Here is a 25,361-nt window from a genome sequence, read left to right on the forward strand (position 1 = left end):
ATCTCCAGTGCCCTGAGAGCTTTTGCTAATGGGTGCGTTAAATCCAAGAGCCTGGGGACCACCCGGGAATGGGCACCAGCATTCTCCTCTTCCCCCCCAGCCCCCGACTCCCTCCCTGGGGACAATGACCTGCATTTCTGGGTCTGCCCCTTCTGCAAATGCTTCCTTCTGAATCATTCAAAAACACACCTTTGTGACCTAGAGATTGAAGATCTCCTCGTCCCACCTAAAGTGTTAAGCTTAAAATAAAATGGTGCAGGTTTCCAAGGTCCAGATGTTCACAGACACTTTGCAGTTTCGCTTCAAGTTCATTACGTTTAATTTTTTTTCCAAAAAAGTTTTGCATTGACAGCTGTACAATACTTTGGTGTTAACTTGTGGTCTTCCTTCCCCTCAGTGAACTCTGCCCTGCCAATCTGTCCAGAGGAAGTCTTAGCTCCTACCCCCCACCCTCCCTGGCGCTTGGATGGGAGGCGACACAGTGTGGGATTGTGAAATCCCTGCTGCGCTGTTGGGTATCTGGAGGGGGAGAAGGGGGTGGGAGCAGCGCGGGGAATGCTGTGAGATGAGAAGAGCTCACATCGATGGGAAATGGCCCTGGCCCTGGCCCAGGCTCCAGAATGTGAGAGCGACAGTGGCCTGTTTTCCCGGGGGGTGGGGGGCGGGGGGCGGGACTGACAAACTGGGGGGAGAGGCAATTAAGACGCAACAATCAAACCAACCTTTAAATAGTAACTTTTAAAAATATAAAAACAGTTCAGTACAATGACTTTTCATTCTTTTTTTCTTCAGGAATAACTTTCTTCTACCCTCACCCTCCCTTCTGGCTAGAGCCTTAACAAGAGGTGGCAGATGGACATCTGAGACCCAGAGAGGCTCTGGATGCCCCATGCGCCCAGCCTTGGAGAGGCACAGGGTGTGGCGCCAGCCTCCACATCCCATGCACGGTGCGCTCAGCTGGGGAGCAACCTCACTGAAGGTGGGTGGCTTTCCCTGGAGCCCCTCCCTCCTCCTCAGCAGACGGAATCACACATTACAAAATAATCCATAAAAATGCAGTATAAAAATTATCTTCGATATGCTACATCCATGGAGAGCCCGCCACCAGGACTCACAGCGGCCTTTAGCTTTTCTTTAAAAGAAGAAGAAGAAAAAGACCAAAAGGAAAAAAAAACAACAACAAAAAACCCAACCCGAATCCTAACCCCTCAGAACATGTTGGTACCAAAAGGTGGCACCTGCCAGAGGCGATAGTCTACCTAACCTGTTTGGGCCGCAAGAGACTGCAATCTGTAAGAAATATCCACAGTGTGCCAGGATCTGTGTCCCCCTCTCCCACCCCCCAGCCCCCACTGCTCTGCCCAGGGTGGGGGTGAGGGGGATCCTCTTTTCAGACTCACAACCCTGTAGGTTTATACACTTTCCCCCCTCTAAGGGGACAGGAAGAGGCTGTAGGCGGGAAGGGGGAGAAGGCATTTTATAAAAGGACATCACTTCTAATTCTTTTTATTCAAATTAAAAAAAAAAAAAAGCACCCACATCAGTTGCTATTTTTCTCTGGTAGCTCCCTGAGCTGAGTTGCTATGCTGTCTTCTAACTTTTTGTCCTTTTTAGGCTGTGTCCCAAGATTCAGAAGAGCTGGGGAGGGAGTTCCTTTGAACTTCCGTTGCTCATAACAATAACTAAGTGTGCACCAAAGAGAAAGACCAGGCTGAGGAGGAGAGAGACACCAAGAAAGAGAGACACACAGAGGGCAAGAGGCAGCCAGAGTGCAAGAGACCACAGAAAGCTCGGTTTCTGCGGCTGTCCGCCTGGACGGCCCCCATCTCAGTGCCTTCCATCCCTCAGTCTGGCCGGCTGGTGCTGAGTCCGGATGCCCAGACCCGTGTGGAGGCACGCGCATTCCAGCAGGCATCTTACGGCCAACCTGGTTGCCTTTTCCACACTCTAGAACTTTTCTGCTCTTTCTTCAATTGGTTCCCCTCCCTGTCTCCTCTTCCCAGGTGAGAACATCTGTTTATTTAAAAAAAAAAAAAAAAAAAAAAAAAGCCACCACCACGAGTGGATTACAAATACAGCAGGCGAAATACACGGTCAGAGTTTCCGGTGGGAAGGGACCTCCTCTCCCACTGATCAGTCCGCAATAGGAGTCTGTTATTTACATTTTTCACAAATCTTGTGCACTGCACAATCGGCAAAGAGAGACCCCACCCTCCCCCAGCACAACAATGTGGTCCACACCAGCACCCCCGACCCAAGGTGGGGGACAGGGCAAAAGAAAGGGGAAGAACAAACAGAGACTCATGAGCGGGTCTGTGGGGGAACCCGAGCCATAAGCCTCCAATAAATCTATTTGTAGCAACTGCCAGCATTGTTCAGGGGGAGGAGGAGGAGCAGAACCCTTCCGAGTCTGTGGGACACATCAATCCAGACCCAGGAGTCCAGACCGTGACGGGGCACGCGCCCTCTCAGTCGGCCGGAGCACAGCCCCGAGCACAGCCCCGAATGCTCGGCTGCCTGCGGCCCATCCTCCACCATCCTCGGGGCCCCTCGCCTGGGGGTCTCCCTGTCAGAGCCGAGTCGGTTTCTCCCAGAGTTTGACAGCCCTGCTGGAGTTCTTGTTTAGTAGATGACCTCATAAACTGTGGCCTTCTTGTCACCAGAGCCTGTTACAATGTATTTGTCATCCGCTGAAATGTCACAACTCAAGACAGACGAGGATTCTTTAGACTGGAGGAGGAAGACGAGGAGAAGCAGCAGGAAGGCGTGGGGTGCGGGGAGAAAAAAAGACAGGAATTCATTTTCCAGCGCTCAACACCGTCTAGGTTCTCTCGGAAACAATTGCCCTCCTCTGCCCCTCTCTGATGCTCCGACCTGGAGCACAGTGCGGTGAAGAGGAGGCGGGGAGGCTTTAAAGCACCCATGAAGCTTTTTCAGGTACAGCTCCCCTCCCACCTGCTTTTCCATAAGGAAAAGCTCCGTAATAGTCCCCCACATGATCTTTTCAGTAAGTTATAATGATCAGAACAGGACGCTTTAGCACGAGCTTCTCCTCCGAGTTTACAAATATGAAGAGGCATTTCCGAGCTAGGAGCTGGCGTCAGCAGCTCAGGCCCACAGCCTGATGAGTTAGGAAAAGGATTGGCACCTGATGTTTGAAGCATGTGCTGTAACTAGAGACCCTAACAATGAGGTTTGACATGCTGGACACCAGACATTTCAGCCTGGGTCCAGAAAGCTGCATGTTGGCTGAGGGAGTGAGAGAGAAAGCAAGTGTGTGTGTGGATGCGCAAGACAGAGAGAGGGGAAGAAAGTGTGTGTGGGAGACCAAGTGTGCGTGAGTAAATGAGTGTGAGTTTGATCGTGTGTGGGAAAGAGTGCACGTGTATGTGTGCACACGTGTGTGTGCCAATCAGTGCCGTATGGCAGGCCCCAGATCCTGGTAGATTATAAAAATCCTCTTCCTTTCCTCCTCTCTTTCCTGTCCATGTCCCTGCTGGTGCTGAATGCAGGTGGGAACACTCACTCACTTGAGGAGGGAACACTGCTCTGGGCAAGGCTGCCGGGTGCCCAGCTGCCCAGCGCACCTCCTGCCGGTGCTCAGCATCCAGCCCAGAGCAAAAACATTTATGCTATTCCTCGCTCTCCAAGTCCGGCAAGTGCCCCGGCTTAAAAGCCTTTGCCATCAGGGGTCAGAAGCCATTAGTAGCAGATTGTGTGTCCTGCTGAAGTCCCCAGGTCCTTGGGAGAACCCATCTTGCTCCCCCATCAGGTAGGGGTGGGGAGGGGACCAGGGCAGGTCTGATCCTGGCTCCAGGCTCCTCCTATTCTTCCTCCTGCTATCCTCACTCCCATCACCACCGCCAAGTTTCAACTCTGGGTGGAACCCAGAGGAGGACTCAGATGGTGGGCAGTACCTGGAATATGCTGGCTCCATAAGGCGTCCTCCAGGCGTTGAGAAGGTTATCTTTCCCAGTGCTCACGAACCACTTGCCTGCAGGTGGGAGGCAAAGGCATGATCAGGTTGTAGCTCACTGCCCTCTAAAGCGACACCTGCCCTAGACATGGCCAGCTGCCACAGAAAAGCAGTGAGAACTGCTAACTAGTATGACTCTCCAATTTCGAGAGGCATTTTGCAAACGGGACATGCGGACACCTGGAGAAGGCCTTTCTCTGAAATCCAGGGGGAGGGCTGGGTGGGGCTAGGATGGGAAAAGGTAGGATTTGAAGTTAATTGCAGTGATAACACTGCCTCAAAAGATTCTTGTCAAAGCCACTGAGGTTGACTGGCCTTTCTAAATTCTACTACTGGAAGGCGACAGGAAATACTGAAAATATCCAAGCCCTGGGAGTCTGGAGACCTGGCTGAAGACAGCAGTCAGTGGGCGCCCTTCCTCCAGGCAGGCACTGGGCCAGGGCTCTACAAGTGTTAAAGCCCTTATGCTCCCTGAAAGCCATGAGCACCATGCTATTCCCGACCAGAGAGAAAAATCCACTAGAGCTCAGAGAGGGTGAGATGTTCAAGACTGCACAGCTTGTCAGCGGAGGAACAGACATTCCCATCCAAGGCTATCAAATGTCAAAGCCAGTGGCTGTAACCACGGAGAGGAACTGCCTGCACTGCTACTGTCCTGTTCCTTTGCCCCAAGCCTGCAAGAACTGGCTCTGGCCTAGTGTCCGGACAGTTCAATGACTCATGGTGACATCTGCATCCAAGAAACAAGGATGTGGAACAAGATCACTAAAGGGTGTTGAAGGGGCACCAGCCCAGGGGTCAGGAGGCCTGGTTCCAGCGCCTAGCTTGTTCTATCAGCTTTGGGCCCCTCTTCTGTCCTGTTGGGCCAGGCTGCCCTGGGTTCCCCACCCCACTCCATCAGGCCTGGGCCCATCCAAGGCTCACCGCAGTAGGCGAACTTGAGGGAGAGCACACAGCTCTCGTGCAGGTGCAGCTGGTACTTGTCAGGCTTGGTGTGGTGCAGCACCTCCACGTTGCTGCTCTCCATGCCCACGGCCAGCCACTCCCCAGTGGGGCAGTAACCCAGCGAGAAGATCTGCAGGTGGCGGGAGGGGAGATGGACTGAGCTCAGCATTCTCTGCCCTCAAGAGGAGGGCGGCTCCCAAAGGTGCTGCTCAGGTCCTCTGAGGCTCAGGGTCCCTCCCCACCCACCCAATAACCCAGGAGTATGGGAGGTCATTTTCCATCCCCATTTTATAGGTGAGAAAGCACACACATTTTGCATTCAGTTACTCTGTCTCTGAGACTTTCGTCTTTCCTTAAGAAAAAAGTGAGTTAAAAAAAAACCCACTAAAATATTAAATATTTAAGATTAAAATATTAAAGTGAGGAATGCAAATAAGAAATAATAATCCCTGGAATGCTTTCTGTGAGTAGGGTTTATGGCTATGGCTTTTAGAGGGATCATTTCAGGTGCCCACATCAGACCTAGGAGGGTGCTACTATTATTTCCATCTTGTGAATGAGGACGCCGAGGACAAAGTGCTCAATAGCAGCACAGAATGAATCGAATTTCCACAGTTGGGCGAAATGTGTCCAACCCCAAGATCATCTCCATCTGTTTCATTGCTGCTTCCTCCAGGAAGCCTTCCCAGATGGCTCAGGTTGGTCCCAAGTCTCTTGGCAGTGGCCACTCTGTGAGGGTCCCTTTGTCCCTGACCCAGCCACTGGGGCCACGGAGGGAGGGAACACACTGCTCTTTGGGAAGGGAGGAGTCTTGGGCCGCACACCTGGGAAGTGAAGTCATGCTGCTGTAGCTGCCGGCCCTCCCGCAGGTCCCAGGAGCGCACCGTGTTGTCCAGGCCCCCTGTCCACAGTTTGGTGCCATCGTGGGAGATGTCTATGCAGCTGGCCCCATCCGTGTGGCCCTGGAACTGCCTACGAAAGCCAAGCAGGGAGGAGGGTGAGTCCCGGGAACCATGGACTACCAGGTGGCAGCCATCCCAGGGGCAGTCTGAGCAGAAGAGGAAACTGAGGCCCAGAAGAGTGCACTATGCGCATGGTCCCTTAGCGAGCTTGCAGCAAAAGCTAGCCCGGCCTCTTTCCAGTTCCACAGAAGGGTTTGCCCAGGGACAAGTCCCCTGGGAAATGGGTGGGGGGGGGGGGGGGGCGGGGGAGGTGAAAAGGGGACCTTGCACCAGCCTTCTGAGACTGAATCCCTCCAGGGTAGGCCTCTGGAGGAGGTGGAGCTGGAGGCTCAGGAAGGTGAGGAAGGCAGGAAGGCCCTGGGGAAGCTACGCAAGAGATGACTGATAAAGAATGCAGGGCCCCACTGCCTTTAGGACACAGCCCCTTAGCTCGCATTCCACACGCCCTCAATTTGCCCTCTTAATCTATCTCTTCACCCTGCATGAACTATGGGGCTGAGGCCATCCATGAACACGCTGAATAACACACAGCCCATGTATACAAGAGTCAGCTGGGCCAGGCACCCGTCTGCCTTTACACTGCAGCACAGTCAGAGGAAGATGCTCCACTGTCGCTGTTTTACACAGGAAGAAACTGAGCTGCAGGGGCTCAGCGACTTGCACTAGGTCATAGTGGAGGCAGGATTCAAACCCAGCAGTTTTGTCCTGAGGCTTGTTTAGCCACCATGTGATGTGGCTTCCCAGTCAGGTCTCCCTAATCTGGTCTCTGGGCCTCTGCTCCCGGCCTCTCTGCTTGCTCCACTAATCTGACCTCCACTCTCCCAGACATGCTTCAGCTCCACTTTCTTCCCAGAGCCCTCTCCAAGCTCCTGGGCCCAATGGCCCTCCCTCCTCTGTCCCTCACATAAGGCAGACGGAGCTGTCTTTTCACCTGTGCATCCCTCATCCCAACCGTTCTGGCCACCCCACAGTGCCTCAGACAGGGCCAAGGTCACAGCAAACAAGACCAGGCAGGATGGGTAAAAACTTCCCCAGGACAAGGCACTAATGCTCCCTCCTGCCGGCTCACCTGACCAGGGTCTGGTTGTGCAGGTCCCAGACAGCAATGTTCCCATCGCTGCAGCAGGAGAAGCAGACTTTGGCGTCAGGGCTGATGGCCAGGGCGTAACAGGCGGGAGCCGAGGACGTCAGCTCGGCCTTGATGCGGGGCGTGGGCGAGGCCAGGTCCCAGATGGTGAGCGTGCTGGCCTCGCCGCCCACGATGAGCGTGCGCCCATCAGGGAGCAGCTTGCAGGAGCGGATGTAATTGTCCCTGTTCTGGAGGGAGAAGGGGCAGGGCTGAGTGCTGCCTACTTCCCCTCCTGGGCACCAGGAGAGTCCTGTCCAGCAACACCGAGCACCCTCACCAGTCCTGCTTACAGCCTCCCCTATACCCAGCAGCTGCCAGGCTGTCTCCATTCCTCAAATTCACAACCCTTTGATCTTTCATGAATACCAGGAGGTCAGTATCAGCCCCACACAGAGAAGGCACAACTGAGGCTCAGAGAGGTTAGTCAGCTTGCCTAAAGTTGCTCAGCCAATACGATGCTGAGCTGGGCCCTGGGGCTCTCCCCTGTGGCCCAGGCTGCCCCATCCTCCTACACCAGCTGGAGGAGTCACGGTGGCCCTGGGATTCTCACCAGGCAGTCCAGCTGGGAGATGGGGCTCTTGCTGCCTGGCTGGCTGATGTCCCAGATCTTCACGCAGCCCTTGCCACCTGTGTAGACGTGCCTCGTGGGGTTGCTGATGGTCACAGCACACACCACCTCCCCGTGGCTGAGTGTGTTGATCTGCCGGGCATGCCGTGGGATGCCGGGGCCTGCCAGGGCGTCGTGGGGGAAGGGCACGGGCTGCATCTGCCCATCAGCGCTCACATGGAATGAGTACGCTCTGAAAAGGTGAGAACTGTCACTGCTGCCATCCATCCCGGCCCCTCAGAGTTCCCACAGGCCTGGCCCAGGTCACCTGCACCGCCCCCGACTGGCTGCCCTGCCTCCAGGCCCCTCTGCTCTGAAACCTTTCGAACCCAGTAACCCCATGTACTGGGATGGCTCCATCGGGGTGGAGAGGGATTAACAGACCAGCTTTGATTTTTACACCCAGTTATATATCCTTGCTCCAAATCAGACCAGAAACCCACAGATGTCCTGGAATGCCCTTTCCCATGATCCATACATTCCCCCAACATGCCAACCCTGGAAAGGGCCTGGCTGAAATGCCACCTCTTGCTTTAGGAGCCGGTGGTATTGGGGAAGGGATCTGCTTGCCCCTCCAGTAGCAAATGGGAAAGTCCGTGTCAGAGCCAGTGGGGAGCCAGCCCAGCCTGCCCGCTGTTTCAGGCTCTGGTGGGTGCCCTCTCAATCAGCATCTAGATTTTCGTGGACAATTAGAGGACTGTGTCAGGCAGTGTCTCGGCATTATCTGTAGGCTCAATCTTTTAGTTTCCTAGCAACCCGAGGAAGTGCAGGGCTGGGGAGAGTGTGCCCTCCAGGGGAGGGAAGCACTGCTGACAGGGAAGGGCCTGCGACCAGCGGCACTGGGGCCTTCCCAGCAGGTCGAACCCAAAGGAGTCAGCAAGGCCCACCACAGCTCCAGGTGACTCGGTGAGGAGTGTTCCTTCTCTCCCAGCCCAGTGGCCATGTACTTAGCTAACCCCATGGCTCCTCTGTTGGAGGGAGCTTCTGTGGGTGCTCAGAAGTGTGGCTTGGCTACAGTTTCCTGGGGTTGCAACCAGCCCTCGATGCCTCCAGAGGGACAGATACCTTTCCAAAGGGACATGCACCAGGGCAAACCCTTGGTCAGGGGATGAGGGGCGTTGTTGGAAGAGGGGGTAGAGTGCTCTCTCCTGCCCATCCTACAAAGCATGCAGTAAGTATAGCCAAAGCTTACGGTTTTCCTCCAGGAATGGAGGCCAGGCTTGAGGGGAGGCCTGTGGCCCGCATTGGGGGGTGAGGGTCAAAACCAACCTGGAAAGCAAGGCAAGACAGCCCTCCATCAGCCGTGCTGCCACACATCCCCACCCCTGCATCCTCCACCACCCACCCGGGGTCCTGCCTGCACGGCTCTGCCACTTTGTAACCCAAGAGACAAGCTGAGCAGAGCAGAGCCCATTGATTCAGAGGAGACACAGGCCCAGGAGGGCCCGTGGCAGGGAGGGGGTGACAGTGCAGACCCCCACTCTGAACCAGCATCCTCCCTATTCTGCAAGGCAGAGCTGGCCCTGCCCTACTTCTTTCCTCTCCTGTGATCCTGCCAGTGGAGAGGAGGCCACCCCAGGTCCAGAAGGTAAAAAGGAAAACTGTTTCCTAAAAAAGGGCCCCTCTCCCCGCCAACCTTAACTCTTCTTTTTATTTTTTGAGATGGAGTCTGGCTCTGCCGCCCAAGCTGGAGTGCAGTGGCGTGATCTTGGCTCACTGCAACCTCCGCCTCCCGGGTTCAAGTGAGTCTCCTGCCTCCACCTCCCGAATAGCACCTGCCACCATGCCTGGCTAATTTTTGTATTTTTAGTAGAGATGAGGTTTCACCATGTTGGCTGGCCAGGCTGGTCTCGATCTCCTGACCTCAGGTGATCCACCCACCTTGGCCTCCCAAAGTGCTGGGATTACAGGCATGAGCCACTGTGCCCAGCCCCTAACTCTTATTATTCATTCACCACAATGCAAAGTCTTATAACGACCAGTCCCATCTATGAGACCCTTGCTCCATGGACATCACCTGACTCGCCCTGGAATTCCCACCCCCCAGAGCCGGGAAAGCCAGATGTCAGCCCCGTTTCGCAGACTGAAAGGGAGGCTGCTTTGCATGAGGTCACAGGGCAGCTCACAGGCCAGTAGGGGATGGAACCCTGGTCTGCTAGCCCCGAAGTGTGTGCCCTTCCAGCCAAGTCTCAATTCTTTCCGATATACCGTCTCCCCACAGGGGCAGCTGCCTGGCCTTGAGACCCTGAAGGGCCCCCTTTAGCATGTGGGGAGCACCCCTCCAACCCCCACTGGCTCCCAACACCGCGCCCAGTCCCCAAGAAAGGAGCCAAAAGGTCTACGTACAGCTCCAAAGCTCACCATTGGCGATCGGCCGTAGGCAGCAGCTGCAGCAGCGGCGGCGGCGCTCATCTGGGGTGGGATGTTGTGGAGGCCGGCGTAGGCTCCAGGACTGGTGAGGGAGCCGTTCATCTCGTGGTGGCTCATCATGGCGAAGGGCGCCGCATAGGAGCTGGTGATGGAGATGGGCGTGCGCAGAGCCGAGGCTGCAAGGGATGGGTGTCAGGGAGGTGGGCCTTAGGGGGATCGGGACATGACCATGGCCGCCTCACCCAGCAATAACCCTCCCTGCATTCTTAAGCTGCCTGCTCCAGGCAGTCCTCTCAGACTGAACCCACCCAACTGGGATCCCTGCCTTCAGAGCCAAAGAAGCTTAGAGCTTGGCAGATGCACCCATCTCTTTTTACAGAGCAGGATATGGAGGCCCAAACGGGCTTGCTTAGAGCCTCACTGGACTAGTAACAGGAGTGGGAACAGATCTTGGGAGCACTGACCTGTCTGATGCTGCTTTCACGTCTGGCCCAGCAGGGGCCCCAGAAACCCTGGCATCACCCCCTCAAATCTGACTGTGAAGTCCCCAAGGGCAGGCCCTGGGAGACACTGCCTGTGCTCTATCCCATGCTTGTGTGTCACCCCTGCCCTGGCCAGGGGCAGACCCCCTCCCCCCAATCAGATTAACCCAGCCCATGGTGCCTACCCATTATACCTATCGGGTCCATGCCCGGAGGTTTACCCGGCATCGACCTGAGCCCTGGGGTCGTGCTGGTGCCTGGAGTTGGGGCGTCGTTCCTTGGGGTTGGTGTGTTGGACTTGAGCCCAGGGGTGGAGGATTTGTCGTTCTGAAGACAGGAGATGCAGAACAAGGGAGGCCATGAGGCTTCCATTCCCCTAGGAGCCGGGCACAACTGGTGCCGGTCCCAGCGTGAAGCCCAGAGCCAGCCCCTTTTGAAGCTTCTGCCGAACAGCTTCTCAATCCTTACCCAACCTTGTTTGGCAGGGACTGGGGTGATCACTCCCATTTTACAGACGTAGCAACCAAGGCTCAGAAATGTTGACTCATTAGCACAGGCCCAGCAGGCACAGGAGGTAAACCAGGACCAATCACCCATCCAGCTTCTTCCACTCCACCCCTCTGCCTGCCAATCGGCACCACCCCAGCTCCAGTCCCTGCCGCTCCCTTCCCACTCCCTTCCACCCAGACCCCACATACATGACCAAGGTCTTTGGTCTTGGAGGAAGGTGTGCTACTGGAAGAGGCCACCGAGGCGGGGCTGGTGGGGGCATCTTTTTTCAGGCTACGGGCCTTGTCCAGCCCATTTTCAGGAGGGGAGTGTGCCGGGCTGACCCGGGGCGTTGCGGGGTCCTGAAAACACAAGTGATGCAGAGATGCACTGAAAGCAACAGCCAGCCTTGAGGCATCCCTGCTCTAGGAGTGGGAAGAGAGAGGGCATGGGTGATGGGAAGACGAGCTTGGCTGAAAGACTGGAGGCCCCAGTGAGGGGAAACTAACTCTTAACCATCTGGTCTGACTGAGGCCTAGAGAGACTGGAAGGGTGTTCTGCCCAATGTCAAACACAAGTTCAGGATTTCAATCAGCATGGCTGGGTTTGGCCGAGTGTAGATGCTCTCCAGCTCCTCCTCAGGCCCCTGAGGCTGAGCCCCCAGGGCGATGGAGGATCACGGGGAATAGAAGATGGCCCCTACCTGGGATCTTTGGGGGTGTCTCTCTGGAGACCCATTGCAGGAGGCCCTCTGGGCCCATAAATGCCTGGACACCATGTAGCAAAGCCCTGCCCTGCTCCTCTTGACCCCCTGAGACCCCAAGACTGGAGGCCTTGTCTCCCTGCTCAGGCTGCCAGTAATACTAGAACAGACAGAATAGATCCCACCCTGGGGAGGAATAATTCCAAACCAAGAGCCCCCTTTCAACCAGGCCTGCCCATACCTCATTGGAAACATCCACCACCAGATCATCACTCTTGTCCCCATCACTGTCCTGCAACCAAGAGAGAAGCCAACTGGTCAGTAAGACGCCACACTTTCCCCACCCCTGACTGAGCCCAAACCACCCTGTCCTTCTACTGGCCAGGACCTGAAGCTGGGCCAAACCCCAAAGTCCATGCTTTCTACTCCAGCCCTGCCCTTCAACAGGCTCCACTCCAGCTCAACACGGTCTCCCTGTGAGGCTGTCCCCTAGCCCAGTCCCCAGGTTACTCCACTCCTGTACCCACTGGGCAGCCGCACTGACACCCGCTCCAACATAGCAGTTCTCAGCCCCTGCCCCCACAGCCTGCCCTTCTGCTTCTCTCTGAAGCCAGAACCTTCTTCCCAGCTGGTTTTACATCCACCATCCTTCACAGTCAGTGTGCTGCTCTCACCTGGTCATTCCCACCCGTCTGTGTGGGATGGTAACTTGCCTCCTCTCACAGAAACACAGCTGAGTGTCCTTCAGGTGCTCAATGTGTCCAAAGCCACACAGCAGCCATGTGGCTGAAGAGGGCTGGGTGCAAGACCACTGAGGCCCTGCACCATATCCTCCCCTTCCCTCTGTCCCAGCTCTCAGCCCTGCACAGCCTGACACAGGGGAAACACAACAGCCATGCTTCCACTAGGGTCTCACGTGCCGGGGGCATCCTATTAAAAGGCTAGTAAAAGCCATGACTGGGTGGCCAAGTGAGTGCATGCCTGGGGCCAACTGAGAGGACTGTAGGGTCCACATTTTGGGGGGCACTGGGAGCAGCCCCTTAGAGCCAAGTGGGATTCCGGCAGCACCATGACAGCAGCATGGGGTTGTTGGCCTGTCTGTGGGAAGAGACCCCACGGAGGCCAGGACGACCTCCCCATCCACCTCCACCCCACAGTGGCTTGCATGCTTACAGTGTGTGTGAACTTCACCCTAGCCCTGTCCCCACCCTGCCCTCCTCAATAGGGCCCCCTATCGCCACCTGTGTTTCTCTGACTCACTGCCAACCACAAGAGGACCCTGGCCACAGCTTGGGCCCTGCAGACACCCCCTGCCCTACCCAACAGAAACCCCAGTGGTGCCACGGCGCCTTGGACGTACATATCGGCTCAAGCTGTCCTTCTCCTCCGCCTTCCGCTTCTTGGCTTCCATGCTGTAGTCCGCAGAGCCCCGGTGCTTCTCACTGGCCCGGAGGCTTTCCGAGGGTGACACAGAGTTATTCTGGAAGGAAGAAGAGGGTTCAGGGTTAAAACTTTCTGCTGCGTGTAACAATTCACACATCCGCACACAGCTAAGTGCAGGTGACACAGAGGTCAGGGGAGGGAAGAGAAGCTGAACTCCTCTCTGCCCTGCAGATCGTGGCTCCATCAGAGCCTTGACAGGGAAGACTTCCCCACTCCCCTGAGACTGAGTCCCTGGGGAGATGCCCTGGGCACATCCCCAATTCTCTTTTGCAGCTCCGCACTGCTATTAAATAATTAACCCTGCAGTAAGCCATCTGCCTTCTGGCCTGTGTGACTACGCTCCGTGAGGGCGAGGGTCACCTGGGTTTCATTCACCACCCATCTCACGCTTGCTACACTCATTTGCTCAAAGGAGGGATAAGTGGAATTTGCGCTGAGTCTTGTAAGATGGATCTGAGCTGACAGGCGGGGGCCATGAGCAATACTTCATTTGCTGAGCCCGACAGGAATGGGGAGATTGATAGGGAAGGAGGGCGTCAGGCAGCCACCAACTTCCCAGTGGAGATGAGCAGCCGAGCATTCTGTGTGAACACCTCCGCCTCCATGGTGAGGCTGTCAGCAACTCTGGAGAAACACCAGGGTTGTAAAAAAACAAAAATGCCATGTCATGAAGCCTTTCCCTCTGACAGACAGGAAAAGGAGCAAGGGCAGGGACAGTCACCACCTCTGTAGCCATCACCAAGTGGAGACCCCGAGAGGTTGGCTAATGTGCCCAAGCTCCCCTAGCAGAAGGTGGCACAAAGGGAACCCCAAATTTTTGTGAGTTCTGCCTCAACTATAAAGCCAATGGGATGAGAAGCCTTTGGGATGGGAGGCCTAGGAAGAGGGAAGATGACGGAGCAGTCCTGGGGGTTGATAGTGGTCAGAAATCACCATGGGGCTGTTACCACCGAGCTGGGGGGCAGGGAGGGAAGTGCAACTGGCAAGGGCACCTGCCAGCAAACCTCTGTGCCCAGAGAATAATATCAGGACCAATACCCCTCTACAATATTTGTGAGGTTGACTCCTTTCTAAGAGTCCAAACTTTACCTTCACCCACCCACCAATTTCCGAGCAGCTGCCCTGGGTCAGCCCTGGTGCTGCAGGCCAGAAGTGGCAGACTGAATGAGGCACAATCCCTGCCCTCCAGGAGCTCATGGTCCAGCTATGATGGAGCTGGAAGAAAAGGACAGGCCATCCCGGGTCCCAGTCCCCATGCAACACAGGAGGTCACATGGAGACCCAGAGGGACATCTGTTCAGAAGAGAAGAGCATCAGAAGGCAAGTGGAATGAGGCTTCTCTTCTCCACTTCCCAGAGGCCAAGGGTGGCTCAGGGGCAAGGGCCACTTGGAGGGAACGGGGCTGAGCGGTATTCGGTGGGAATAGTGCGGCAACCAGCCTCAGAACTTAATTTCCTTTCCTAAGCCGGGTTCTGGGCAGCCCTACCCTGCCAAGTTTCTGCCTGAGGCAAATTAAAATGGCAGAGTTATCAAGCCTTGAAGAAAACATGGAGGTTATAATGGAACTGCAGCTCAACCTTCCCCACAGCCGTGCAGGAGCAGTGGTGATGTGCGCACAGCCGCAATTCAATTAGCTGCTGCAATCGCCGGCAGAAAAATCACCGTCATTTCATTTCATTTCCTCTGACGGTGGTGGCCACCCTGTGCTAAGCAGAAATGCTTCCAGCCCCTCGCACTGGCTGCCCCTTGCAGGCGGGCGGGCAGGGGAGGGGGCGTGCGGCTGCTCGTGTTTCTCCTTGCGACCCGGTGCTCAGCTCGGGAGAACAGCGAGCTCTTTCTTCTCATGCAGTCAGGCTGAAAACCCTCGCCGCTACCGGAGAGTCATGTCAGGCATTTAGCGGCATCGATCCAGCCCGCCTCTGGCTGGCAGGCAGCCAAAAAACTAAGTATTTTTTATTGCTTCGGCTAGGCAAGGAAATATGAATGAAGCTACCACTAATTGGACTCCAGACTAACCCCTTCTGGGACAGCTTCCAGCCTGTCCCCCCATCCCCCCTCCCACTCTGACACAGCCTTGTCCTTCCTGCCGTAGGCCTCATCTGTTGACAACCTGGTTTCCAAAGCCTGATTATTTCAGTCTACACCGCCCCTGACACCATCACCACGCCACATGCCATGCGCACAGCCTCGGCCCTGAACTGCCCACTGCTGCCTCTGCCCAGCATCTTGATTCATTCCCATTGGAGTTTCCTGAGGCCCATGTGTGCCATGCATGGACCTCAGCGAGCACGGTAAACAGCCCAGCTCTTGCAGGTTCCCGGGGGGGTCTTTTAGCAGAAAACTTTCACAGATGAGGCACAACGCCAGAAGCCAATAGGGATGAGGATGAGGTAAAGACTCATGCTCTTTAGAGAGTGCTGGGCTTCCCACTCCCCCTCCAATTCCACTGAAGTGGGTCCCTGCTAGCCAGATAATCTGGATCCTCAGTCAGGTTATAATGGGTCTTCCTAAACAAAGCTGAGAGGTTAGTCAAGCAGGAATTATTCCCATGGATGGATAAGGAAACTGAGGCTCAGAGAGGCCAAGAGAACTACACAGGGTCTCATGAAGCTGGGAGCAGACCTCAGCCTTAAAATGTCCAATCCAGGCCTCCTCCTATCTAGGCAAACTGCCTCTCTGAAAATGGCATGTTAGAGGATCAGTACTGGGGCAGCGAACATGCATTTTCAGCTTCAATGACTCCTCTCTTAGGTACCTAGCCATTCCTCAGCCCAAATGTGGTCCTGGATTTCTGAGCATGTAGGCGGGGCAAGAGGCAAAGGACGCCAGCCTCACTGTTAATGGGAAGTTTAAAAAGTCAGCCTGGGTTGGGGGAGGGCCAGGAAGGGAAGGAGGGTTGGATTGGAGAGAGCTGCGCAAGGAAGCTGCTGTCTAGATGGTTAGTTAACTGCCTGACCTTCCAAGTCCTACTTAACACGAGGTAATAACCGAAGCCATCCTAACAGATTAGATGGCCCCAGATACAAGGACGGCGATGAGGAATAAAATAGCTTTGCTAATCGCTGGAGGATTTTTTTTATCCAGACTCCACTGCGCTTATTCAGAAGGCTTATTCACTTGAAACAGAACCTCGGAGCCTCAGTGTGATCAGAAAGATTTACAACAAATCTCAGAGCTGGCAGACACGCAGGCGGCCTGGCCTTAATGCTCGCCTGCTAGCACTTTCTTAAATCGAGTGAAAGCCCAGAGCAGGGAGAAACTGCAGGCGTTTGAAGGGAATGAGAGGATGCAAGATCATACAGGAGGCATCCTAGCAGGGGGGGTAAGTAAAAACCTTGGCCCTGAACATGGGACACCTCGGTACTTAGCCCTGGGTTTAGCCCAGAGACTCCACAAAGCCCCTCGCAATGGAAGATCCAGGGCTGGTCAGCTGACCTCTCAAAGTATCACCTCTCATATGAAAGGGAGTTAGAGCTCATTTAGCCCAAGCTCGTCATTTGACAAATCACGGACCTAAAGCCTGGAGAGATGAAGGGCTTCCACAATTGAAGGTCACTCTCAACAGGTGACGACAGCAGCTCCCATTTTATGACAGTAACTACCCCTCACCCAACCACTGGCTCTGGACTAAGACATCAGCACTGAAGCCAGGACTCCCAGCTCAGCAAGAGTAAACAAACAACAAAATTCCCAGTTACAACCCACAGAGCAGAACCGGGAACCCGGAAGCAAGCTTTGGACACCAACTGACTGGTCTCAGGCCCGCGATTCTGGGAGCCCCGCGTCCCACCTCCTCCCAGCACCCAAACACCCCTCCAGGTTCCAGAGTGCCAACACTTACCGCACTGGATTCTCTCTCTTTGGGGAAAGAAGGCCAGGATAGGAGGAAGGTCAGGCACCCCAAGACAAAAAGACAAAAAAAAAGGAAAAAGGTCAGTCTAAGTCCAGCTGGCTTTTGTGATTTTCTAGTGCACTGGTTTTAAAATGGGCAGAAGGCCTGGATTGCTGTCTCTGTGGATCAGCCAAGGCAGGGCCATTAGGTGGCGTTTCTCGGTTTGGAAATTCGCCACCCAAATTCCAATGCTGCTCCCACCCCTCCAGTCCCCAGGGTGGGCAGGGGAGGCCCAGTCCCCAGGGTGGGGATGGTAGGCCTTTGACCCAGTTCTCCCTGTCATGCCAGAGGGCACCAAGTTTACTCTTTAGCAGACTAGGGGTCTTAAGATCACAAGCTTGAGAAGGATCATGCCATATAAAATACCAGCAGGACCTGGAGTTAAGAACTTTATTGTTTTAAAAAAAACAAAGGAATTTAGGAGTGGTTTCTTTAATTTTGTTTTTGAAATTAACACCATTCTCTGATTCTTTGTCAGGATTCCCCTAAAAGCTGAAGCCTCTGATAATTTGCCCAGCTAAGCACTAGCTCCCCAGTTCTCCTGTCTGCTATGGAGAGGCCCCTCTTCCTCTGCCAAAAGGACCATCCCACTGTAAGACAAAAATTGTAGCCTCCAGTTCCCGGGACCAGCTACCACCCTGTGGCCTGGGCCAAGGCAGGATGGTGACATTCCAGGTCGCTAGTGCTCAGAAGGTGTTGGCTACGTGCCCCAGTCAATACCGTATCTAAGGGCAGAGTGCATTTGGCACCAATTTTTGAAAAGGGCCTCCTAGGGAGCCAGGCCTTTCTCTTCCCTGATCCAGTGAACCCCTCCTGAGGCCAAGCTTGGTGCACCTTCCTGGGTCCTCAAGGTAGGGGCTGCAGAGAGGGTCAGGGAACAAGTTCTGACTCCAAGTCAATGTGATCTCTTGCTGGCGTGTGCACTACCCCCACTTACAGGCAGCCAGCTAACAAACCTTTACCTGAGCGCTGACTGTGCACCTTTCCCAGGCTTCTGCATCGGTGAGACACAGATGTAAGGAAAACACCCAAGAGCTTGGCCCCTGTCCTAGGGAACTAATGATCGTGGTGAGCACAAGACATTTTCCAGGGGGAGGATGTAAGACGACAGTAACAAGGACTTCGCCTTGGCATACCAACTCTTCAACTCTTATGGGAACTTGAAAAAGCCCCTAGTCTGACCAGGAAGGCATCCTGAAGGGGTGGACCAGGGCTGGCCCCTGAAGGACAGGCAAGGGTGTTGTGGGAAAATGGGAGGGGGCTCCAGACGAACAGACAGGGTCTTCAGGACAGAGAATACCAGGTCCACACCAAGGAGTAGGAAAAGGTGCATGGGATTGGATGGCGCTGGCTTCCGCGCGCCAGGTATTCAACAGATGGCTCCAAATCCTTGGTAACTCCTGGTCCTAGGACGACAGCACTTGCTGGGTCCACTCACTGTGAGGCCTATGAGCGCCCATGCCCAGCCCTGCCCCGCCCCACCCTCTGCCCCAGCCCAGCCGCACCTCTGTGATCGAGTTCATGGTGGTTCTTCTCATCCTTCACCGTCAGATGGGCCTGGCTGCCCAGGGCACCCAGTGCCAGCAGCCCAGAACTGCTCCCTGTCACTGGGGGGATTCCTGGAGGCTGGAGACCTGACGGGTGGGGTGGCAACTGGACCGGGGGGCCGTGTGTGGCATGGGAGAGGTGCTGCGCCTGGAGCTGCTGCTGCTGCAATGAAGTCGGTGGTGAGTACAGCGGAGATGGGGAGGGCAGGGGAGGTGTGGCCACCTCAGGAGGGAGGGAGGGAATGGCTCTTCCCATTCCTCTTGCTCCTTCATTGGGTGGGTGGCAGGGGAAGCACCCCCAAAACCTTTGCCCCCAGCTCAGTCCACATGAACGTCTCGCTGAAGGAAGTCTGTTAATAGACTGTAATGTAAAGATTCATGTCTTCAAGCACCCCCCAACCCCCTGCACCCCAGTTTCAAGAAGAATTTCTCAATGTTTGTTTCCAAGCCTGAGATAAATAATGCACGCATTTAAAAAACCACAAAGTCATGGGGTTCCCTCTGAGTAGAGAGGGATCCATTTTTAAGCTCACAGCCCTGGCAGTGTTTGCTCATGCGTACATGCCTTCAGCATTAGCTGCCAGCACCTTCCACCCCGAGGCTGGACTCTGGGGAAGGCTCCTTATTTCTTAGGAACTCCAAGCCTGCCTTACAGAGCAGGGGCAGGGCAGGTCATCACAGCAAAGGCCCCAGAGCCAGATGAGCTGGGGGCCAATGGAATGAGTGCTAACGTCACCGGACATCAGTGGTGGAGAACGGGGTAACTGGAAGAGTGGAGGCTTTGGAACTAGACAGACCAGGATTGAAATCCCAGCTCCGGCACTTTCTAGCTGTGTGGCCTGGGGCAGGTTACTTCAAGTCCTGGAGCCTCAAATTTCCTTATCTGTAAAGAGGGAAAGCAGCAGACCCCAGAGGATTATTGTAAGATAATGTCTGCAGCAGCTCGTGGCACACAGCTACTAAGCCTCATGGCAGTAGCTAACATTTACAAAGAGTTTAAAATGGATTCCTGAACCCTTCTAAAAACTTGCCATGCAGCAAGTCAGTATTATCAACAACAACAATGCAATTCTCCCTGTCTCCTCCCTAGTCAAGGATTCCGCTGCCCTGGCTCCAGAGGCCCAACTTCCCCACTCAACACTAGCCTCAGGGGCTTGGGCTTCTCTTTCCTCTCCCTTCGCCCCACCCAACTTCTTCTCCACTACTGCAAGAGAAGTTAGGTATGCTGGTATCCACCTATGCACACATCTTTTTTCTCAACTAGTGCAAGAGAAGAAAACTAACATTTACTGAATGCCTGAATGAATGCCTGGGCACCTTCCAACCACCTGGCAAGGGAGGGGTTGTGGCCATTTAATAGATGCTTAGGGGGCTGGAGTAGGTAGCTAGTAATTGGCCAAATCCCACCACTAGTAAATCTGTCAACCACCAGCCCTCATCCAAAGAATGTTCATTCCTAAGAAGATCCCCAAAGCAAAAGGGGTTGGTGGGGAGTGCCATACAGAATACATCTGAGAAGCTTCCAGATCTCACACCTTACTAAGGGAGCTCGCCTGTCAATATGAGATGGTTTTCTGGCAACTGCGAACAGATAACAGAACACAGTGAAGGCCCATGGCTCCGGCAAGAGGAGGCAGTAAGCATTTCAGGTTATGGATAAAGGGCCCTACTCTCCCCCAGCTAAGCTGCAAACTGCCCACCTGGCCTCATCCCAAACTTAATGGCAGCCACAGTAGCCATGGCACTCCTGGCCCCAGAGGGCTCCCTTTGTCAGTTCTGGGTGAAAGGCTGGCACTGCGGCCGTCGCTCAAAGCTGTCAGAGCATTTCTGTGATGTCTGTTGCTAGGCAGTTCATGGGCACTGTCCCAGGGTGGTCTGACCCCACATCTGCACTGAGACACTATGGCAGACACAAAGCTATGGGGGCCCCTGGAGCCAGCATCACAGAGTCCAATGTGGAGATCCAACCCCTCCCAGCTAAGAAACTCCAGCTCCTCTAGGATGGGAGCTTACTCTGAGCTCCTCCACTTTTTCTTTTTTAAGAAAATGTAATTTTTTATATCTTATTACAAAACTAATACATGCTCATTTTAAGAAAATACTAAAAATAAGTAGATGTTAAAAAGTTTTTTTAATTACCCTTCAATCCTACCCTCGGAAGATTCTACTGTTAAATCTGCCTAGGTTTTTCTTTATGAAAATCTACACATTTCAAATGTATTTATATAGAAATGGGCTCTTGTGAACCATACTGCTATACAGCTTGATTTTAATTTAGCAATGTTCTGAAGAAATTTTCTTGTCCTTTTTAATGGCTACCTAGTATTCCCTGGTGTGGTTGGACAATACAACTTTATCTGGATACCTGGTTTTAAAACGAGTCTCCAGTAGGGCCCCTTTGTTTAGACAAATTGTTGGTAGGCCCATTAATTCTGCTGGTGATAACTATTTAGTAAAATCCCAGAAAGCAAGGGCTGAGGTATTTAATCCGCATTTTATAGTGCAGAGCCAATAAGATTCCTTGAGGAAGAGACAAATAAGAGGAGGGGAAGGAAGGCTTCAAAGAAGTAGCTTTGCTGCCTGCAGACACAGCTAATTCCTCTCACGAACAAGTCTGTTTCTAGAGAAAATGTGCACTGAACATTTGTACCCAAGGAAAGATGGAGTTGATAGCTCCACGCACCCCGAGTCTTATCTTAGCAGGAAAGGTCTCTTCTCCTACCCAACCTTCCGGGCTCAGCTTTGCCCAGTTCAAAGGCCATCTCCTCTGAATGCCCTCCCACCTCAGGTCAGAATGGATTTCTCTGTTCTAAGAGCTCTAACGGCACAGACAATGGAGCCAGGCAGAATAAGGCGGACTTCCAGCTCTATCCTTTATCAGCTGTGAGTCCTTGGACAAGTCAGCCGACCTCTCTGCGTTGTGCCAGGATCACATGTGTGACTACAGGTAAAAATGGAGCAGGTGCTCAATCTTAGCAAATGGACAGATCCCAGGTGTAAACCGTTTCTTTTGCCTTTGTGCACTGCTTGGCAACCTGTGAGTTCCAGAAACACAGACTGTGTCTTCTCCATCCTAGCACCTCTAACAGTGCCTGGCATGTTTGCTCAGTACATGTCTTCTGGGTAAATTAGTGAAAATTTTGGAAAAGGTATATGAAGAGGCTGAGAAATGGTGTCCACAAGTGCCAACTGCCTCCCAGCTCCACGCCTTCCTTCCAAGGCCCAATTAGATGCAGCTAGAACAGTTAGTTGGGACAGGAAGCATCAATGGGGTCATGAGGTGTCCTGCTTGTCCAAAACATGAACCAGTGAACCAACGTCAGAAACTTGGAACAAAGGCAGCAGCGGCTGTTTGGCAGACAGTGGCTTTCAAAGCTGTTAAGCTTCCAAGGCTGAGAGGCTGGTTTTCTGCCTTAGTGTTGTCAGGTAGGAGCGTCCTCTTTGCAAAAGAGAAAAGGAATCTCCCATGCAAAACTGAAGCGTTCCTCATCTCTGAGTGCAAGAGCAACCTGCTGCAAAGAGCCAGAAACTCCCTCGAGGTCTCCTTGGGGTGGTTTGAAGGCACAGCGAGGACTGGTCCAGCAGACTCTGGGAAGCAGGGACAGAAGAGCCAACCTCCAAGGCTCCTTCCTCAGTGCAAGAGCAGACGCCAGAGCTTGTCGGACGCAGGGTCTGCTAACAACAATCTTGGGTACAACAGAGAGTGAAACGAAGATTCGGGCAAGGCCCCACCTGACCCCCGTCCCTATCACAGCTCAGCACCTCCGCAGGCAGGCGGGCACAGCTATCCTCAGGCTGTATTCCTATCCCCTGCAACACGTCTGCTGGTTTCAGAGCACAATGTGCTCAAACACAGTGATGTCTGAGTGGGAGGCTGATACTGTTTTCAACTGAGTAGCTTTCCCCATGGCAGAGAAATGGAATCAATTCCACAATCAGAGACCGCCTGTCTCCAGCTTATATCCTTCCTTCCAATATGGGAACTTCTCCATCCACAATATGAAAGGAAGTCAATAATTCCCTCTTGCATCCCTAACCCCAAAGAGGGGCTAGGAGCCTGGAACCCAGCCCATGCATGGGCGTTCACTTTTCCCTCCTTGAACATGTCCTGCCAGAGCACAAACAGGTCAACAAACATGTACTCCACACAAGTGATAAGCGCCCGTGGCCTGGCTCAGAAGGTGCGGTTACTTCCAGAAGAGGTTGAAGGGAAGATCTTGCTTGCAGAGTATGTGTAATTGCATTATGCACATCGCGCCTTAGGCCTTCACTAGGTGATTTAATGCTGCGTTTCTCAGGTTCATGATTTGGGTTGAACTTAGAGAAGTTGTCTAAGCATTTCCAGAGCCAAGACCCGCCAAGGGCTCCCACCAGAGGAGTCAAAGACAGGCTCCTGACTGCGTAAAATGAATACTTCCTGCCCTCCAAGGACAGCGAGAACAGCTCCAGGCCTCCGACTGCTCCTTCTCTTTCACATCACTCAATGGGCACCATAGCTCCACATGCATTGAGCTTCTGGGGTTGGTAATAGCTTTTAGTGCTCACAACAACCCTTGTGATCACCACTTCAGAGATGGCGAACAGGCTTGGGAGGCTGAACAGCTTCATGAAGCCAGCAGCAACCAGAGCCCAGACTCAAATTCAGCATTACCTCCCTCCACCACGACTGCCTGGCTGAAAGACGGATCCTAAGGCACATTCTCTTGGCCATCCTTTCCCATCATACAAAATTCAGTCAACTGAATGCAGCTCATCCACATCCTGGAGTGAATGCCTTAGGTATGGCTTCAAAATATCCTGTGTATTTTGTGACAAGCTACAACATCCCTCTTCCTCTCTTCGCTCCCACTTAAAAAAAAAAAATCAAGTCAATGCTCTGTGATATCTCCCCTACTGTTAATTTCCAAGGGAATGAAGACCAAATTGTCAGTAGGTAAGCAGATGAGACCTCCTCCACTTTCCAGTCCAAAGATCTTGGGCCATGATACAGCAATGTAAAAAGAGGGCTCCAGAAATGGGTGATACATCAGCTCACAGGGTCTTAAATCTGCTTGGGAAATATAGATGCTGCCTTCTGCAAGTTGCTGACCAAGTGTCAAATTTCCCTCCTCGTGCTCAGGAATCTTGTCCTTCTAAAGCCCCTCCTGTTAATTTGATCCAAGAAGCATGTAACAGAAACAGGGCTACTGTAACCAAGTCTTGCCAGGCCCCAGCTAGAAGAGAGACAATCTTCCACCTCTCTTCCCTCGGTGGACGCTTGAGTTCCCTGTGGTCCAGCAGGGGAGTGGGGAGGCTTGGCTCGGCTCGAGAGCCTGGTTCCCTCTATCTGTCTTTCCTTCCCCTTTTCACACACACCACCCTGACCTTGGATCCTGCCCTTTCTCACCAGGAAGGAAAACCCTAGGAATACTCTAATCCTCATGATAAATATGCCACTGGCTACCTCCCTGCCCATGCCAGAGGTATCTGATTTCTCTTTGAGTTGAGCTGAGCCATGACCTCAGAATCTTTCAACTCCATGAGCAAGAAAGCCACTAAACAAGTAGGGCAGATGGAGAAACTGAGGCCTGGAGGAACAAAGTGACTTGCCCAAAGCCCTCCTCTAAGTCCAAGACCAGGGTGCCAGGTTGTGTCTCCTTCCGGAGCAGCAAATCCAACAGTGCAGTGGGGGTAGCCACTGGAAGCTGTCAGGAGCCTCCTGGGACCCTCTCTCTCCTGCCCTTTCCTGCTGGGGCCAGGATGCCCACCCTTTTGTTCAGCCCGTGGCTCTGCATCCCCTGTTATCCTTCTTCACCTGGCGCCCAGAGGCGGTTCAGCTGCAGCTCACTCTCTTCTCTCCTCGAGGAGGAGATAAAGAACGCCCTGACTAGATCAGCGGCCTCCTTCACTGGAGTGCAGTCAAGCACGGCTTCCCAGCACGAGCACGCCTCAGCTGTCCGTAATTCCTGCCTTGTGAGGCTCTGTCAGGCGCAGTGATTAGACGGCTGCCTGCTTAATGACAGGGCGATGGCTGCATTCACTCAGAGCTGGAGAAGCAATTACCTTGAAAATGGGGGTCACAGGCCCCACTCGTTGGCTTTAATTGAATTCCAATGTCTGCCTCGAGCTGCCTCGACCTAACTTGTAGCTTCCTAAATACTACTTAAAAGGAAGTACAGCTAATCCAAGCAGTGCTTCTCCCCCAATTTTACTCCTTTCTTAAAACTTAAAAAAAATTATTTTCATAAGAGGATTTTAATTCCAAAGAGGGAGGCAGAGGGGGAGAGGGGACCCTGCTGTGGCCACCGCAGGGGTAGGAGGAGTTGGCCTGGAAACCTCAAGAAGATGGTTGAAAGGGGATGCGGTGAGGAGCTGGAAGAGGAGAAATGTCAGAAAACAGAATTCACAAGGTATGTCCCACCCCTGCAGCCCCCTGCTACCACTAGCAGAACCACCACCAAGCTGAGAGCTGGTCACTGAGACAGATGACACAGGCCACCCTCCAGGGCTGCACCGGGGCCAGGGGAAGAGCCCTGGGCTGGGAGTCAGCCACCTGGGCCTCTGGCCTGGCTTTGCTCCTCAACATCATTATCACTTCCCCTCTCTGTAAAACAAGGGCATTGAGCTAAATCAGAGGTTCTTAACCAAGGGCTATTTTGCCTCCTACGACTATCTGGCAACGTCTAGAGATGTTTTGGGGTGTCACGAGTGTCGGGGTATTATTGACCTCTAGTGGCTACAGGCCAAGGATGCTGCTGAACATCTCACAATGCACAGGATGGCAAAGAATGATCTGGCCCCAAATTTCAACAGTGTCAAGGTTGATGATCCCTGGGC

General features: G+C 53.7%; 1 protein-coding gene across 11 annotated transcripts in view; it reads right to left on the reverse strand.

Moving 5' to 3' along the window:
- Nucleotides 1-295: 295 nt before the first annotated feature.
- Nucleotides 296-25,361, reverse strand: part of TLE3 (TLE family member 3, transcriptional corepressor) — a 50,443-nt gene continuing 25,377 nt past the window's right edge. For 2 of the 11 annotated variants that reach the window (XM_012507518.2, XM_030814667.1), the window contains exons 7-20: nucleotides 18,504-18,708; nucleotides 16,948-16,964; nucleotides 13,024-13,143; nucleotides 11,905-11,955; nucleotides 11,170-11,322; nucleotides 10,666-10,798; nucleotides 9,981-10,165; nucleotides 8,812-8,888; nucleotides 7,563-7,812; nucleotides 6,953-7,200; nucleotides 5,746-5,893; nucleotides 4,901-5,051; nucleotides 3,918-3,994; nucleotides 296-2,730 (exon numbers count right to left, since the gene is read on the reverse strand). In XM_012507518.2, the coding sequence (XP_012362972.2) occupies nucleotides 2,623-2,730; nucleotides 3,918-3,994; nucleotides 4,901-5,051; nucleotides 5,746-5,893; nucleotides 6,953-7,200; nucleotides 7,563-7,812; nucleotides 8,812-8,888; nucleotides 9,981-10,165; nucleotides 10,666-10,798; nucleotides 11,170-11,322; nucleotides 11,905-11,955; nucleotides 13,024-13,143; nucleotides 16,948-16,964; nucleotides 18,504-18,708 (1,923 nt within the window). In that variant the 3' untranslated portion in view covers nucleotides 296-2,622. Of the gene's footprint in view, nucleotides 2,731-3,917; nucleotides 3,995-4,900; nucleotides 5,052-5,745; nucleotides 5,894-6,952; nucleotides 7,201-7,562; nucleotides 7,813-8,811; nucleotides 8,889-9,965; nucleotides 10,166-10,656; nucleotides 10,799-11,169; nucleotides 11,323-11,904; nucleotides 11,956-13,023; nucleotides 13,144-16,947; nucleotides 16,965-18,503; nucleotides 18,709-25,361 lie in introns of all 11 variants that reach the window. The other 9 variants (XM_003267161.4, XM_030814665.1, XM_012507517.2 and 6 more) reach the window with 6 other exon arrangements.

The sequence above is a fragment of the Nomascus leucogenys genome, chromosome 6 (assembly GCF_006542625.1).
Source record: "Nomascus leucogenys isolate Asia chromosome 6, Asia_NLE_v1, whole genome shotgun sequence".
NCBI classification, from domain to species: Eukaryota; Metazoa; Chordata; class Mammalia; order Primates; family Hylobatidae; genus Nomascus; species Nomascus leucogenys.